This window comes from Haliotis cracherodii, unplaced genomic scaffold (assembly GCF_022045235.1).
Source record: "Haliotis cracherodii isolate W230 unplaced genomic scaffold, xgHalCrac1.p SCAF_10, whole genome shotgun sequence".
NCBI lineage: Eukaryota > Metazoa > Mollusca > Gastropoda > Lepetellida > Haliotidae > Haliotis > Haliotis cracherodii.
This window is the reverse complement of record NW_027266265.1, coordinates 52,505,525-52,524,394: the sequence shown is the minus strand read 5'-3', so window position 1 is coordinate 52,524,394 and position 18,870 is coordinate 52,505,525. Positions and strand designations below refer to the sequence as shown.

The 18,870-nt window shown below is 41.9% G+C and overlaps 1 protein-coding gene across 6 annotated transcripts in view; it reads right to left on the bottom strand.

The window, feature by feature from the left end:
* The window catches only part of LOC139454516 (inositol 1,4,5-trisphosphate-gated calcium channel ITPR3-like), a 221,133-nt gene that overhangs the window by 98,535 nt on the left and 103,728 nt on the right, over positions 1-18,870 (bottom strand). For all 6 annotated transcript variants that reach the window (XM_071236273.1, XM_071236272.1, XM_071236275.1 and 3 more), the window contains one exon: positions 3,702-3,811. In XM_071236273.1, coding sequence (XP_071092374.1) covers positions 3,702-3,811 — 110 coding nt within the window. The remainder of the gene's footprint in view (positions 1-3,701; positions 3,812-18,870) is intronic.

The window sequence follows — 18,870 nt, the reverse complement described above, 5'->3', positions numbered from 1 at the left end:
CCACTCTATTCGTCGGGGACAGGTGTGTGTATGTGTAAACATTTCTAAATTGTAGTTAGCATATCCACGCTGTTGCAGTTGAAGAGCAACTTCAAATTTATAAACTTTCACACAAGAAAACGTACACGGTGCAATGCTGGTGGGCGTATCTGAGCGCCAGCAGCACAAAGACAACTAGAAAGAGTCGAATAAATAGTATCTCTTGCTCATCTACACAAACAGCATGAACACGGACGAGGTATTTGTTGACGTTCAACTTACGATAAACGTATTCATTTACTTTTTCAGTGTTACATTTCAACTTTAAAATAGCAAATAATTAGCTAGTCTCAACGCAAGGATGATTCTCAAACGAAATCGGCATGGGCTAAATATTTGCCATATGTTTGGAAAGCATGTTTGGTTTAGACATGAACGTTTTCTCGACGCAAGAAGTTCACCAGAACCACTTCCAGAATGCCACATATGTAATGTTCATTACGGGTGGGCGGATGTCTTTGGAGTGGTAGTTGATTTTACGATAGTTAGAATGGCATTTCAGTTACATAACGGAGTGTAAGCTTACTGTAGGAAGAGTGTTGTATATTTGTTGTTTGGTGGGGTGGGGTGGGGTGGGGTGGGGGGGGGGTACCAGATATGGGCTTCACATATTGTACCCATAAGGGGAATCGAACCGAGGTCTTGGCGTGACCAGCAAACACTTTACCCACTGAGCTATACCATCGCCGCGAGATAGAAGGATGTCATTCGTCATGATGCCATATTAGGCACATAACATAACAGTTAACTTGTTACGGGTAGAATAGGTAATCAGCATCCCTATGTCAACCACTGGATTGTCTGGTCCAGACACGATTATTTACAGACCGCCTTCATATAGCTGGAATATTGCCGAGTGCGGCGTAAACAAACAAACAGACTGTTATATATGTAACCATAGTCGATCGATCTATATGTCACTATGCATGACGAGGTAAACGCGTCCAAGTTAAACAAATGTTACAACGGTCATCAAAACATGACAGTGTTTGTTTCGGTAGAAGAGGGTTGTACGTACCAAAAGTCACTATGTGGTTAATACGACCATTGTTGAGAACAGATGAATGCAGACACTGATGTAGCTTCCCCAGGGAGCTGAGACAGATTGGACACGCCTGGTACAAGTCGCGGGGAATAACCGAATAGTATACAACTGTTGTGTTTGTGTGTTTATAACCTATATGGAGAATATATACTTATGATGTGTCGCTAAGTGTGGGGAAAGTTCAGAAACGCTGGGACGGAGAGCATGGCTGGGAGATTCAAAGTGTTTGAGTGATTGATTGAGTTGGGTTGGGTTTGGTTTAACGCCGCTGGGTTGGTTGGTTGGTTTGTAGTTATTTAACACCGCACCCAGCAATATTCCAGCTATATGACGGCGGTCTGTAAATAATCGAGTCTGGACCAGACCCTCCAGTGATTGATATCATGAGCATCGGTCCACGCAATTGGATACTATGATATGCATCAGCCAAGTCAGCGATCCTGACCATCCGATCTTACGACAAGCATAGACGCCGTTTATGGCAAGCATGGGTTGCTGAAGACCTATTCTATCCCGGATCTTCGCGGGTCGAAAGCCCAAAGTGAAAGGTCTCAGATGTTTACCAGTTTAGTAAAACCAACGTGCACGGGAATGGTGCTGACATCACTGACATTTCAGAAGCGAACCAGAATTCGGACTCAAGAAAGTAGGTTTCTACCGCACCAAAGGGAAGCGAATTTCGATGCCTTTGGCAACTGGGTCGCTCGTGCCCCTGAGGAGTTTTGGTCGGAGAAGTGATGTTCCAGCCATCATTATAACATTACAGCTAACAGGAAGATTTTACACGCGTTTAAAGTTTTCCTTCGATGTCCACCTCATCCAATACACTCGACGGCAAATAAACACGCTCCTTTCTAACATTTACATGTTGTTCGCCCACCGTCCCATCCCTGTCCGCCATCATGCCATTAAGACACCACCGCTATCGGTCGCACTCAGACCAACAAATGTTTACATCTTACCCCGACAGGCACCTGTATTCGCCGGTTCAGACCATGATCCCTTCACGACGTATATACACCCTCCATTCAGGGGTCATTGCAACAACACAAACCTGTCGATCCCAACTGACAGGCGACGATGGTGTAGTGAGTTGGGTTTAACGCCGCTTTTAACATTATTCAAGTTATATCACGACGTGTCAGCTTAATGTGGAAGGAAAGCCCCAAGTGATGCAGGTTTTAGACATTTACTACTTCGGTGAAACCCACGAGCACGGGTATGGTGCTGACAAACCTAGAAACATAATCGGGGCGAAACGGGATTCGAACCCACAATCATAGGTCACGCATGCCGAAGTGACGCAACCCTGCACAGCGAATCGCAGCGCCTTAGACGACTTGGCCACCGTATTATTAACACCGACATAAAACTAAACTGATTGACCGGATGGGTGCACCTCTTCAAAAATAAGATCCAAATGTACCCATCACTACACATCCTCCTTAACCCCGATATCCTTAGGTTATCATCCGAAGTCCCCCTCCTTCATTTCCCCCCTCACCCCACTGTCCCCCTCCCTCACCCCATCCCATTTACCCCTCCCCTACGTTCCACCTCCCTTTCCGGGCCATCCACTACATATATCCACACCCTGTCCGAAACCATACTAAACATTCACAGAAGTTATATAAGATGGGTGTCTTATTAACACATACCCCGTCGCGTCTAAGCTCCATCGATAACCCTCCTTACCAACCCTTGTCCCACAAGCAACTTGCACTACCCCACCTCTCCCCCAGACATTAACAACACAAGATTCCTACTGGGTGGAGTTCAAATGTCGTACATATCCGCCTGCAGCAGACGACGTAACAAATTGTGATTAATTGCCGTCATGCCTGCTCTTAACCAGAGAAATAATACCCGAGTTTGAATTGTTTAACTACACCCACAGTTACCCTGATCGACAAACTAATATTTTTGTATATCGGAAAATATCGACAGTGAAGAGACAGATTGAAATAGTGTTCCATTAGGGACAGAGACACGTGTTTGCGTCCAAAATTGATGGGCACGACGGTTACGTGGTATTGCGGTCATTCTGCACAGGGAATTGAAAACTGCGTGGGTTCTTTTAGGGGTAGGGTAATAAAGCGATGTAAATACGACTGACTGTCATGGTGGCAAATGTTCTAAATACCAAACGGCTGCTTTCCAGCCTCCGCTCTTAAACAAATAGTCGTGGGCAATCTGTTCTGGCCTAGAACATGTCAGATGGGTTTCATTTAATTTCTCTCTGCCACGGTGAGCAAATGCACAACATGTGGCGATTTTCTGGTGGGCAAATACACGACGAAGAATAAACATGAATAAAAATCAAAGTAAATGCATTAGCACACTTCTTAATACCATGCTACATACGCTGAACTCAATACGTACACGGTCAATAGCGAAAGCATGGCTTGACTAAATCATAGGCGTAAACATTAATAGCCAGGGTTATGAATGCGTCTTATGTCAATAGAGAAACAGCTTGACAATTTCCTGTATGCATTTTATTATAACAATTTCCCCAAAGCAGTGTCCTTTGTTGTGTGGCATGCGGCATCGTGATGTATGATGTGTTTTTACATCAGTTCTGTGTCACGGAAATTTGTAAGATGAATTGTCTTACCTCGACTGGTAGCTGTAAGCGTATCCTTCTGTCTCCTCGCAATAGAGGCTCACATGATCGCCAATGCATAAGTACTCTCCCATTCCCGCAGCTCTACTGTATCCATTAAGCTGTAAAGAAACAAAGGTAAGTCAACGCGATTCTATGGGACTTTGTATATCTACATATCATTTTGATCGCTGGTCTATAAACCAGCGCGTACAGCCGTTGAACACCGCGCTGACTAAATCGGCGAAACTGAGGCTCCGATCCTCACCTGGCGACCGTAGACGCAGCCCCCGGCCCCCTAGATGAATCTATCACGGGACACCGTTACAGGTAGTCACTTACTGAGCGACACTCAGTATCAGGTTAGCGGAAACAGTTCACTGAAAAAACATTTATTTCATGTTTTTATCACTCGCGGATGTTGCCGAAGGTACGGTTACGTTTGGTAAGGGTGTGATAACAGAGGTTGATTGTTTTCAACGGAGTTCAAATTTGGCGATTAATTTTGGAAGGCATGGGGATACGGTTCTTGTGGAGAATGTGATCTCTTGGTCGTGATCTAAGAGGTGGAGTGAACGAGTGAAGCGCTTCTCTCACTGAAAGACAGGACAGACGGGCGAGCATTGCCCCAGGAGATGGATGCGCTACTTCAATGCACTGAGTGTGAGTGAGTTGGGTTGGGTTTAACGCCGCTTTTAACAGTATTCCAGTTATATCGTGGCGTGTCAGCTTAATGAGGGAGGAAAGTGATGCAGGTCTCAGACATTTACCACTTGAAACCCACGAGCACGGGTACGGTGCTGACAAACCTAGAAACATAATCGGGGCGAACCGGGATTCGAACCCACAACCATAGGTTTCTGGCGTGCACAAGGGACGCAACTCTGCACAACGAATCGCGGCGCCTTAGACAACTGGGCCACCTGTGCTCCCGCTGAAATATGTATCAATGAACGTACAGAAACCTCACCTCAATATATGATACAAGCAAAAAATATACAAAATGAAAGACATTAGAATACTGAGCCATTCCATGCGGAACTACGAGAGACTATTTTACATAAAATACAAGGAAAATAAAATAAAATAAAATTTAAATAAATTACTGGAACGGAACTGACACCGAAGAGCCTTGAAGTGACATGTTTAACTTGCTGAATATTTCTCACTTTACGGAATAATACAGGTTCCTGTTTTTGTCTAAAGACACTGATTCCGTTCCCTGTCATTGCACAGTCACAATATGAGCTGAGATGTCTAGAGCTTCGGGAGCTTCTGAGTTTCTGGGAAGCGTTGGGAAATGAGTGCACTTCAACATAGGCAACGTTTAGGACTACGAGACTTGACTTAAAGGCCAGTACTTAATTTTAACTGAAGGTATACATACATCAATCTCGTGAATCAGTAAATAAAAACAATTAAAGGATGCAGCTTGTTTCCATTCATACATGACTCACAAGGATATTTCTTTACAAGCTGATGAAGCTATTCCAGTTATATCACGGTGTGTCAGCTTAATGTGGGAGAAAAGTCCGAAGTGATGCAGGTCTCGGATGGTTACCACTTCGGTGAAACCCACGAGCACGGGTATGATGCTGACAAACCTAGAAACATAATTGGGACGAACCGGGATTCGAACCCACAATCAAGGGACTCAACTCAGCACAGCGAATCGCGCCGCCTTAGACGACAGGGTCACGCTCATCTTAAGTATCAATTGAACAGTATCCTTACCTTGGCACGGCCGTTCCGCCCATTTTGGTCAGGTGATTTTAGTCCAAAATTCATTCTGTGCAGTAGTTCTCACACAACCTTACACGACATGATCATCTGAACACTGTCCCTGGGTTGCGTGAAGCCGGTATTTATACTGAACGGGTGTCACTGACACTAAAGGTGTATTCATACCCAAATTAGATGTATCAGTTGAATATCAGGGCATTTAGGTCGATTCAGCCTGCGGTTATTGTACTGGATAAGCGAAACCGGCTATTTATCAAAGGGGGACCAGTGAGGTTTCTACTACAAGGAACTTAACACAAAGGCACAACATGGGAACCAAATCCACGTGCCTTTGAAAACCGGTTTAAAGACATACGTGTTGACTGGTCCTCGCTTAAGGCAACTCTGTTGTTTTGGGCACAATAACTTGCAGGTTCGTGTTGTTAAACGCCGCTTGTGTGAATTCATCCTCACACAGGTGCAAGAGCAATCGGATTAGGTCAAGATGTTATGTAATCTACATTGATTCGCCATTGTGTCATGACAATCACTGGGGCAATTGACTCCCCGTTATGAGGGTGGCGTGGAGAGTCCAGTTGGGTTGAACAATGTACAACTTTAACACAGTGACGATAATGTTTTACATTACTATTTCGGACAACGAGCATAGGTCTTCTGCGTGAACGCATCGTCCACATAAAACCATGAATAAGTAATACAGTCTTGCTTACACTAAGATCAGGTTCAGTAGGACATTTCAGCATTCTCAAAAACTAACCATGTCCAATCACTAAACATGTCAGATGCACGTGTAAAGTGTCTGTACTGAATTCCATGAGCCGTTTGGTGCCGATGCGCCAACGAGCACTTCCGAATATTTCCTAATGAACGAAACGCACGCTGAGAGCGCTTTCCAGCGCCTCCGCGCTTACTTAAGAGGAGGCACGTCGAGGGACAAAGATGGCGGACTTGGGACAAATGCGGTCCCTGTGGACATCGTATTTTCAACGTGGAACAACATACACGCACTCAGTGGTGAAGTTTAATACCACCACAGTGAATACATTTGTTGCAACATTTATCACTTGTTAAAACCAGAATTTTTGTGTGTTTTAGCTGCATTTTGAAGCCCCTCGCAGCACGAAGTATTTTTCCTTGCAACCCATGTTAATTTCAGTACAACAAACCCTTTTCATGCCTCTGTTTGTGAACACGATACATGTATAATAAAATTTGGTATGAAGTTGCAGTTTTGTCCCAATAACACTCATATGATTTCCTTTTGTAAACAATTGACGTATATTATTATTATGCGATATAAACCTTTATTTGTCGAAACTCAAAGAAAACAAATTCAGATATTTTCATAGGTGTTTGTCTTCCCTCATATACATCTAAAACATTGCGATTTGTTGTTTTTTACGTCAGTCTACTATATTCCAGCAATATCAGGGCGGCCTGTAAATAATCGATTTTGTTGAAATTTACAGAGGGCCCAGACGCTCCTCGGGTGCGTACACCCGTGAATATCCGCGCTGGAATATTGCGGCGTTAAACAACAAACAAACAAACAGTCACGTGACCGGTTCTAGTCTATCCCATTTCCCGTCTATCCACTGCAGTTTGTCCAAGCAACTGTTTTAACCCTGACACTTGTTATAGCTAAGTTGTGACTAATTAAGTTATGACCTCGGACTAACGAGGTTCAAATGCACCTTGCACTTCGCGAACACGTTGATGAAGAAAGGTACACATCGATGAAAAAAGGTACACGAAGCCTCTCCATGCATTCACAGATGTAAAAGACGCTCATCTTATTCGGTATCATTTAAACAGTATCCTTACCTCGGTACGGCATTTCGCCCGTAATTGTTTAGGTGATTTTAGTCCAAATATCATTCTGTGCAGTAGTTCTCACACAACCTCACACGACATGATCATCTGAGCACTGTCCCCGGTTGCGTCAAGCGAGTATTAATACTGAACGGGTGTCACTGACACTAAAACACATCTGTGACGTCATTCTATTGTTTAATCGCTCCATTATTTTTCCGTAAAGGATAATTGTTTGTCAACTATACATTGTCTTGAACCAACATTTAAATTAATTGTCACTTGGAATTGACGGAACTATTATTACCATATATTGTCAAATAAATAATTTATTTTTCAGAAAACGTGTCGCCAGCGAGGCTCGAAACTGGATCGTTTGATTTGAGAACGTGTCAACCTCAACTACGGAAGCGCATGATTGTATGGTGTGAAATTAACTATTAAATATTTTCATAATTATGCATTAAGCTTAAAAGCTCAAAATAATATGTATATAATTTGTGTTAGAGCAGGTACCTACAACGGTGTTCATATTTATAGCAACTAGATAAACCTTTGATGAGAAATAAACAAATCAGGTAATATATATATATATCATTGTTCGGGGCTCTACATTGCCTATTATTCCCGTCAGCATGTATAAACAATGTGCAAGCGATTGATAAATACTAGTTTAGGACCCAACGAAATTATGAAGAGCCGTGTACCATGCATTGTAAAAGTCAGCTCGCGACGGAGCTTCGCGCACGTGCAACAGCAGCAGAGAACGCATCTCGTGCATCACGCAAGGGCGACTCACGCAGTATAAATACAGACAACAAAGAGTTCTGGTTTATTTTTCAAATATTTTCCAAACAGAATATGTAAAAGTATGGATGAGTTTTAAGTAGGGGAATATCCTCGTAACTCGCCATTCCTTAAAAATAATGGGCCTCTGCTTATGTTCAATGTTGCTAAAATCAGTCTGCAACGCCATTTTGAAAACCGCGCCCTCTGCCAGCGGCAGTTGACACATCGTTCGATTGCACCCGAACGTCCGCGGAGAACGCTAAGTAAGCGCTCAGAAATCACTTCGGCCTATTGAACGCAGGCCAGGTGTAACGCCGCTGTGAACAGTATTCCAGTTATATCGCGGCGTGTCGGCTTTATGTGGGAGGAAAAACCCGCAGTGATGCAGGTCTCAGACGGTTACCACCTCGGACAAACCCACGCGTACGGGTATGGTGCTGACAAACCTAGAAACATAATCGGGGCGACCGGGATTCGAACCCACAATCATAGGTTTCTGGCGTGCCCAAGGGACGCAACTCTGCACAGCGAATCGGCGCATACGACGGGTCCGGGACCCGTTCTAGAACTTTCAGTGTAAGTTAAATTAAGTCGAGATTAGATCCCAAACGCTAAAGTATGCACTGATGATGATGATGATGATACATGCATGGTAACTTTATACATTAATCAGGTATAATCATAGTGTATAACCTCGGTAAATAAAACAAATAACTACCTGTAATACGAGAGGCAGTGCTGACTGCCCCGCCCTGTGTTAACTCAATACACATGAGAAAGTAACAAAGTGCAAACAAGGAGACAACATAACCCGTCCAAACACCGTGTACAGCTACAGCCTCGTTATAAAACACTCCGCGTCTTTGAAGAATGGATAGGGATAGAATGGATAGATATTTGTACAAGTATCAAGTTCAAGTTAACTTTCACGAGGAAAAATGTTTTCTATAAAAAAATCCAGGGGTGGGTGGGTGGGTGGGTGGGTGGGTGGGGGGCGTTTGGGGGGGGGGGGGGGGGGTGGAACTCTGACTCTGACTGTTCCTGAACTACTTCGCTCTGTAACGCGAGTAGGCATATTTATTGTGACAAGTTGATCGGCTTGCAGACAGACGATAATTTATGGACATATTTTGAAAGAATCAGACGCTTGATAACGATATTCAAACTGGGCGCAAAAAATACGGTGATTTATAAATGCCTATCTGAATATGCTTTTTCCGTTTGTTTGTTGGTTGGTTAACGCCGCACTCATGATATTCCAGCTCTATGACGGCGGTCTGTAAATAATCCAGTCTGGACCAGACAATCCAGTGATTGACATCATGAGCATCGATCGATCTATGCAAATGGGATACGATGACATGCATCAACTAAGTCAGCGAGCCTGACCACCCGATCCCGCTAGTCGCCTCTTACGACAAGCATAGTCACCTTTTACAGCAATCATGGGTTGCTGAATACCTATTCTACCATGGATCTTCACGGGTGTGAATATGCGCATGCAGTATGTATTTAAACATATAAATGTACAATAACTGAAATGCAAAAAAATAATAATAACGTTCTCTTAAGACCACGTGGCAGTGCGGGAATAAGCTAGGTCCCAATACCTGGTGTATTTGGAAAGAAACGACTATTATTGTGATCGGGTGTCACAATGTCTGTCTTGGATGGTTTTGTCACTGAGTTGCGACACCTATACTATGGTTCCTTCTCGTCCAGTGGTATTTGTATGCGGCAAATAGAAGTCATATTTCTGGACGTGACGACAAATCCAAACAATTCAGTACTCCAAAACGCAATCATCAATAAATATTGATTACTGATGATGGCATGTAACCACACAAGTGCGTGGTCCTGCGTGTGTTTACTTATTTCACGTACAGTCAGTTGGGCGCAGTTCGATTCGGAAAGGAGTTACCTATATAAATGGAACTGGGCATTGGCGCCATTATCGTACGTTTATACTCAGAAACGAGATATTAAATTGAAGTACGTTGTCGCGCTAAATTTAACGCGCATCAGTGACAAAAATAATGTCCGATGCGGTTCCCTATTTTGACTTCCCATGTCTTTTGCTCGTGAACAATTGACTTGCCTTTGCATGTGTAAGCTCAAGATACGCTCACCTTTTCGCGAATGATGGTATCATCACGTTTAGTGATTCATAAACATATGCTTTTGATATATTCCAATGCTTTTTGTCGCTTTTATTTATATTCATTTCATTGTCAGAAGTGAAAGAAAACGTTTATTAGTGTATTCAATTATTGCTCGGCTTTGTACCATTTTCTATCTGAAATTTATAACTCCCATCTCCCAATTTCTTAAGATTCGGGGTAGAATAGGTCTTCAGCAACCCATTCTTGCCGTAAGAGGTGACTATGCTTGTCGTAAGAGGCGACTAATGGGATCGTGTGGTCAGGCTTGCTGACTTGGTTGATGCATGTAATCGTATCTCAGTTGCATGGATCGATGTTCATAACATCAATCTCTGGATTCTTTGATCCAGATTCGATTATTTACAGACCGCTGTCATATAGCTGGAATATTGCTGAGTGCGGTGTTAAACAGCAAACAAACTTAGGATGAAGTTTCATATAAGACGTACCCATGAATACAGGCAGGTATGAATAAGACTTGCTTGTTATTCGGCTGAGTATAGGAGACGTATTACCCTCACGATTCACATCAATTACGCGGCACGTGCTTGTTATCTGTTGACAAGGTGAGAAAATAACAGTAACGCAAGTATATTACAGAGGAAATGACAGAGTTGCCTCCCCTTGAATGCCTCCCCAAGAAGTTCCCTTTGAATATGCTACTTCACGTGTAATCTATACCATATGTGTTACTGAGTATAGGAAGATGTCACATTGAACGGTAATTGATTCCACTCCCGGCGTACAACGGATATAGACACCGAACAAGTAAATCCACCTCGCACTTCAACAGATAAAACTATCAATATTTACTTTATTTTATGAAAAGACAACCCAAGCCGCGTATTGAAAACCGCAGACAATGCTATCTGTTCAGCCTTGTTCGTGAGCGAGGCTAGCAGAAATCGGTGTGATCGACAGTGTTTATATTAACCGACTTTTTAGGCATGTGTTAGTGTAGAAAGCATATACATGTATTATTTATCATATTTATTGTTTGGGGCCTGAATCTTCCTCCGACGTTGAATATAATGAAGGATTGTTTTTTTTAAATTACAGGAATCAGCCGATATTCATTCATTAATAATCAATTCAATATCAATAAATCCTTATGGGTTACAATTTTTATCTCCAACGTTCATAAAGTTATTCTTTCTCACATCTTAGTACTTCCGCCATTTTTCAAAGCATTCGTTATTTTTTTAATTCTTTAGTTCAACCCTATTCAATTAATGGTTATTTTTTATTAATAATTCTTAAACGTGTTTCCATTTATCACTTGTAATGTGTTTTACCGAAGCTTGTCTTCAATCGATCAAGAATTCATCAATATCGGTAACAAAGACACAAGCCTAGTCGGAAAATAATGTGCATAACATTTATAATAAAGCTATTTTCACTCGTCACACATGTTAATGTCACGTCAAACTATGTCTACCATTCACCAAAGCAAAATAAACAGTCTTGACATTTTTTTTCAAATGACAATATAACTGATCTGGTTTAAATAAACCACTGAACCCTCGATACTATTCTTATACACTCTACGTTAACAAAGACTTCACTTTACCTGATGTTTATTCTAAACGTTAAGGGTTAGTCGAGTACTCGAGTATTGCAGACAATCGACATGATCTCCTCCAACCGAAAGCCTCATGGAAGCAATCTTGTCTTGAATAATACGAATATTAACTCCCGCATAACTATTCAACATCAAACAAATGTCGTTCACTGACAAGAAGCGATATAAATAATATAATTAACAAATAAAGTATGGGAAGAGGCATGCATTGTATTATTCAGAAAATGTACGTGGTAATAGATTGATGTAACATTTGGTTGGATACAGCCATTAGTAGATTGTTACGTCAATAATATCAAAACGTCAGGCAGAGATTAACCAGTCTCGAAACAGATTCCTTTGGGCGTAACAGGCACACGAGAGGTGAAAACGATATGAATGGATCACTGAAATCAGCGATGACTCCACGTGCAGAAATAAAACGCATGTTATCAATGCAGAGAATGGCTTTCATGTGCCATGTACCCTACCGCATACACGATGCTGCCACGGCGCCTCAGTAATAGCCGTTATTGTACAGAGATCATGGGAAACATTAATGGTCCATAAAAGCAGGACTTGAATTACGGCAATTGTGAAGACAATGACATTCGTCCCATTTTGTCTTCGAATTGCGCATCGAGTTCATCGTCAGGCTAATGAGTGAGTGGGTCTTGATGGGTACCGTGAATTTGGTCAGTAATTGTTCCCGTTTCGAAATTACAAGTCCTTGTAAAAATGATGACAATAAAATAACGATGACAATGATAATAATGATGACAATAATAATAACGATGACAATAGCAGTAATGATGACAATAATAATAACCATGACAATAATAATGATGACAGTAATAATAATGATGACAATCATAATAACGATGAAAATAATAATAATGATGACAATAGTAATAATGATAACAATCATAACAACGATGACAATAATAATAATGATGACAATAATAATAATGATGACAATAATAATAATGATGACAATAGTAATGATGATGACAATAGTAATAACGATGACAATAGTAATAATGATGACAATAATAATAATGATGACAATGGTTCAATGTTACAACGTTAGCATCCTCAAAGAAGGCTGTCATATCATATATTAAGTGAACAAATCAGTATGCATGTCATTTGCATCCTCAGCTTCCTTAGACGTTTACAGTACACACAACTATTTTCAAATTCATTCCACATGTGTTTGGGACTCTCGTCTCTGTGAGATTTGACCATCCAGCTTCTCAATCACTGTACCGTTACTGATATAACTCTATTTGTATTACACGGCAATTAACAAAACGCTCAGAGAAGTATGACCAATGCTAGTCTTAGTTTACATAAAAGACATCCCATTTAAGAAAAACACTCGAGAAAACATGAACATCATTGATTTGTTGTTTACCTCACATCTCACTTCAATTGCACTTCAAACGTATGGGATGTTCCACGTGGCAATATTCGACTCTACGGTTCGAAGACATTATCTTTTTAGAGTTAAAGACGACGTTTTATTGATGGAGGGGTGCACAAACTAGATAACAGGTCACTTTGCGAGTGTAAATGCACAGTTTGATGAACACGAGTGTCTTGTAAAATTGGGATGTGCCAACGAGTGCACACCTCTGCTCATTTATGCAATAAACGATGCACATATGTGCATAAATGCGACCCATGAGTGCACGCCTTCTCATTACGAAAGTTGTCTCGTAAAGATATAATCTTCTCCTAGTATATTAATGTACCCTAGGATATTTCCACCAAATGGTATAGTTACAATATAAGCCTTTCAGCATTTAATCCTGTAACATATTAAGTGTATCCATATGCACGTGTTTATGTAAGCACTGTGCAGATAGTGTCGGCATTATCACATGTTCTACAGATGAGAATCTCAGAGTCGTCATGGTTATGAATCTTGGTTCGTAAACACCATTCCGAATTCTTGGATTTCACATAAGTGGTAAACATCACTCACTCACTCAACCATCCAAACGCACTCACTCATTCACCCTCATCATATCAATGGTCCCGTGAAGATCCGGGTAAGGAATAAATCTTTAGCAACCCATGCATGCTTGCCGTAAGAGGCGACTAACGGGATCGTGTGGTCAGGCTCGCTGACTTGGTTGATGCACGTCATCGTATCCCAATTGCGTGGATCGATGGTCATGATGTCAATCACTGGATTGTTTTGTCCAGACTCGATTATTTACAGATCGACGTCATACAGCTGAAGTGTTGCTGAGTGCGGCGTTAAACAAACAAACAAACAAACAAACAAACAAACATCATATCAATGTGTATATATCTACACATCAGTTCTCTCCGTGCAATAATTACAGAAAATAACATTGTAGATGAAAGGTTCTTGTGTGAAATCAGGACATGTGCACACAACTTATATGCGAGAGTAATGTTTAGCCCCATCAGCATTTCCTCAGTAATTGGCACAGAGAGAAAAAAGGGACTAACGCATCACTAAGCAAATTGTTCGTGTACTTATGAATTACCTCGAGCTAGGTGAGCATAGCGGTATACTGATACATGTAGGGGGTGTCATTACTCTCCTGTCAGGCAGTAATAAAGTACTGATGATGTCTTAACAACACACATCTGCCACACTGAGCACAACGCGAGCATCGTGCTGAACCGTCTTCCTAAGTACTAAGGTCTGGAGAGGTTGGTTGGTTGGTTTGTTGTTTAACGCCGCACTCAGCAATATTCCAGCTATATGACGGCGCTCTGTAAATAATCGAGTCTGGACCAGACAATCCAGTGATTGATATCATGAACATCGATCTACGCAAATGGGATCGATGACATGCATCAACCAAGTCAACACGCCTTTTACGACAAGCATAGTCGCCTTTTACGGCATGCATGGGTTGCTGAAGACCTATTCTACCCCGGAATCTTCACGGGTCTCTGGAGAGGTAGTCGTGATGTTAATGTATTAGCTTGGTACGTCGGAGACCCGGGTTCGATCCCTTATTGGTTCATTTTACGCCGTGATATTGCTATTATAATGCGAACAGGGGCGAAAGGTTTTGTGTATATTGTTTACACCGACATCACTTGCCGTTTAAGACTTTTGATACTAAGGCGGTAGGATGGCCCAGTGGTTATGTCTGTGTTGTCAGGTCAGAGTTCGATTCCCTGCAGTGGTATAATATTTCAAATCCTGTTTTAGTGCCGACATGACAATGTTGCCTAATGTGGTCAATCAGATACACAACAAACAACACGCTATCGTTCTAATTGTATGATTTACTATATAACAGAATTATGCTTATTTTATGAATTTGAAAAAAATATCCCCCGGTGACAACGATTTAGTAAATTCCATGGAGGTCAGATCCGTGTGGAGCCAGGGACGAAATGTGCTAAATGCAGATTTGAATTGTATTTCATTTGTATCATTTAATGTTGGAGGGAAGATCGAAGTGGGGATTAGAATCGATAATCACCGGATCCTGACTCGCCAAACGGAGGCAATTCTTCTGAGCCCCATGAATGAAACTAAATGGGCTTGAAAATGATGACATGAGTGAGTGGGTGAGTTCTGTTTTTACGCACATTTGAACATGTATTCGGTGTTCAACATTTTAGCATATTTTGGAGGAAATGCGACAGGTAGAAGACACGCGCCTCTTTGGTGGAACCGAGAGTGTCGGGACGGTTGTGACAGACCAAATATAGTAACTGGGGAGAATTAGCAATTCTAACCCTCCACCTGCGGATCCTGGTAGCTAAGGGACTGTACTCTGCACAACAAGGCCACTGGGACACCCAAACACCCGATGATCTTGAGCTGTCAACTTGAGTATCAATTCACAGAGTACCACAAGACGAATAAAAGACAGTTGGTTGGTTTGTTTGTTGTTTAACGCCGCACTCAGTATTATTCTAGCTATATGATGGCGGTCTGTAAATAATCTAGTCTGGATCAGACAATTCAGTGATTGACATCATGAGCATCAATCCACACAATTGGGATACAATGACATGCATCAACCAAGTCAGCGAGCCTAGCCGCCCGATCCCGTCAGTCGCCTCTTACGACAAGCATGGGTTGCTGAAGACCTATTCTTCCGCGGATCTTCACGGGTCTTAATCAAAGACAGAACTAATACTCTCCTGAATTCACCGTGCTCCGTTCTTAGAAGCAGGACATACCTACCCATTTCGCGACCACCTGGTGTCATGTGATCACTGATTTTCACTGATCCATTCATGCACTTTTAACTCTAACGTGCCCCTTTCGCACCACGGAATATGTTTCAGCGGATAATCGAGACTGATTATACTCCAGCGTTGACGTTTTGAATTTACATCCATAGCAATACTTGGGCAGTGTATTTTAGCAAGAGATAAGATGCATGTTACAACGACGAATGGGGCACGGGTGGCCCAGTCGTCTAAGGCGCCGCGATTCGCTGTGCAGAGTTGCGTACCTTGGGCACGCCAGAAACCTATGATTGTGGGTTCGAATCCCGTTTCGCCCCGATTATGTTTCTAGGTTTGTCAGCACCATACCCGTGCTCGTGGGTTTCACCGAAGTGGTAAACGTGGTAAGGCCTGCATCACTTGGGGCTTTCCTCCCACATTAAGCTGACACGCCGTGATGTAACTGGAATACTGTTAAAAGCGGCGTTAAACCCAACTCAGTCACCACAACGACGAAAACCGTCCACTGTCTACCCTGACATATGATATTTTCGCGATGTGTATGATTTCTGTATCATCGAGGATTTTACTGCTTCTTCTCCAGTCGGAATAATCACTGTTCACTGTCTTGTCTGTGTGTTGACGAGGGAATAACGCTTGCTGTTTAAAGCATTCAGACTTCAGCATATGTGCTGGATAACGCTATAACGCATGGTGTTTAAGCCTCTTTGCAGATCAAGATTTTCTTGAATAGATGATGACAAAAACATCAAAGTAGTTTCTACAATGAGGACATAATTGTTGCTTTTTACTTGTCATACAACACCTTCATTCTGTGTTGATCACACCTCGGGAACATAACAGAACATCATTATTTACTCTTTTTAGTGCAAGAGTAAAATGATTCCTTTGGACGCGAACCATGTAAAGTCTTTGAGTGTTATACCCATCATGTCGTTGCATGGATAATAGACCGCCTCTGTGGTCGAGTGGTAGAGCGTCCACCCGGAGAGCGGAAGATCCTGGGTTCGATCCCCACTGCGTCATACCAAAAGACATTAAAAGATGGTACTTGTTGTTACCCTGTCTGGCGCTTGGCATTAAGGGGCTTAAACAAGGATTGGTCGGCTCGGAGTCAGTATCCTGTGACTGAGTAGGGTATTCATGTTAAACTGCGGCATGGTATCTCATTGAGCTAGCACTATAAATCGGCATCAGTCCGGACCAGTACAAGCAGCCACACACACGTACGCTAAATAAGTGCAATAATCTTGGACGCGACGTTAAACCCCATTTCACCTCACCTCACCTTCATGGATAATATATATACTGTGAGAACGTCCATGGAGCACATGCACATTGCAGTTACTATACCTGTAGGCAAGGTGAAAAAGGTTTTTGACGTCGGATTCCAGTTTTTGTCATGCATACAGCGACGTGAATTCACGTGTATGTGCAGCTGGATGCCCAAGTCCAGACTCGGGTTAGGTTTATAAGGCAAGCCCACTCAATTTAACATGGATACTCAGACACATAAAACTGAACCCTAGCCGACACACCTTTACCAAGCCGAGCGCTTAGCAGGGTAACAACAAGTCCAAGTAAACTACGTTTATAACGAACACGCTTATAACGAACTGATCGATATAACGAACTTATATTTTAGTCCTGGCCATGTGTTGAATATATGCTGTATATATATATGCTTATAACGAACTACGGTTATTACGAACTAAAATTTGTGGTCCCTTTAGGTTCGTTATAACCGTAGTTTTCAGTAGTATCTTTTAACTTCTTTTGGTATGGCCCGACCAGGGGACCCAGGCAGAGGTTGTATCTACAGCACCGCTGAGGCTGTTCAGCAACCTTAGAGTGGCGTCTTTGTCTTTAAAATGTATGGAAACGCAAACTGGACAGTTTGACCCTATCCTACAAATCCTACATGTACGAGATTACATGCTTCATCAATGCACCTGTGTTACTGGAACGTAAACCAATGACAGCAACTTCGAAATATCCATATACAAAATATGCATTTAATGTTTAAAATCTCTCCCTCAGAGCAATTGTTAGTAAAAAACGGTTTCTACCATCGTCAGTGTTGGCTATTCCCTGAAAGCTCGTTAACTTTCGATGAGATCAACGAAATATCGTGTTATCCGTTGTTCGAAACAAGCGGACTTCAGGTACAACCCCATACGCTAATAAGTATTCTGTCAGGACTATTACATTCCATCATATTCGTTTGATTCAATAGTTCGAGGTAGTGAGGTTTCACTAGACAGAAGAAACTCGTTAACGCGAAGGTCGTGGATACAACGCATGAATGTCGAGTTATTCGTAGTTAATAGTTCCAGTAACTTGGTTTACTGTTAATGATATCTATTTCTGTTCGACTACAGATGGTTCAATTAAAGCACAACCCAAGCTGCTTATCGCCGATATTAACACATAACGGCTGTTCTGTATCAACGGTTAAATCACACCACGGTTGTTTTATATCGAGTATAAAACAACACCTGTATAAACTAATCATAAGGTATTGGTAGTTCCATATCTATTGTGGCAAACGTACACCCATCTGGACCGTATAGCTGTACCAACCACTGGCTCATGTTATCAGATCTTGTTCAGACTCCACATTAATCATGGACCGGGTAAATGCCACCGTTAATCTATGATATACAGATTATCAGACGAGTGTGTTTTCGCATCGTTTCATAAATTAGAAATATAAATTGTGTTATGCGAGCCTTTGGCTAGTATAATACATTATATTTACTTTTTATGCCAAATATATTCTGTCGGGCAAAAGAAAGTATTCAACCATGTTTGATGGTGGCAGGATATGAAACAAACTAGAAATGGTTATTCGATGGTGATGTACTTAAAACGGGTATCATAGTTGTGTTTTGGTCCTTTGGCTTGCATA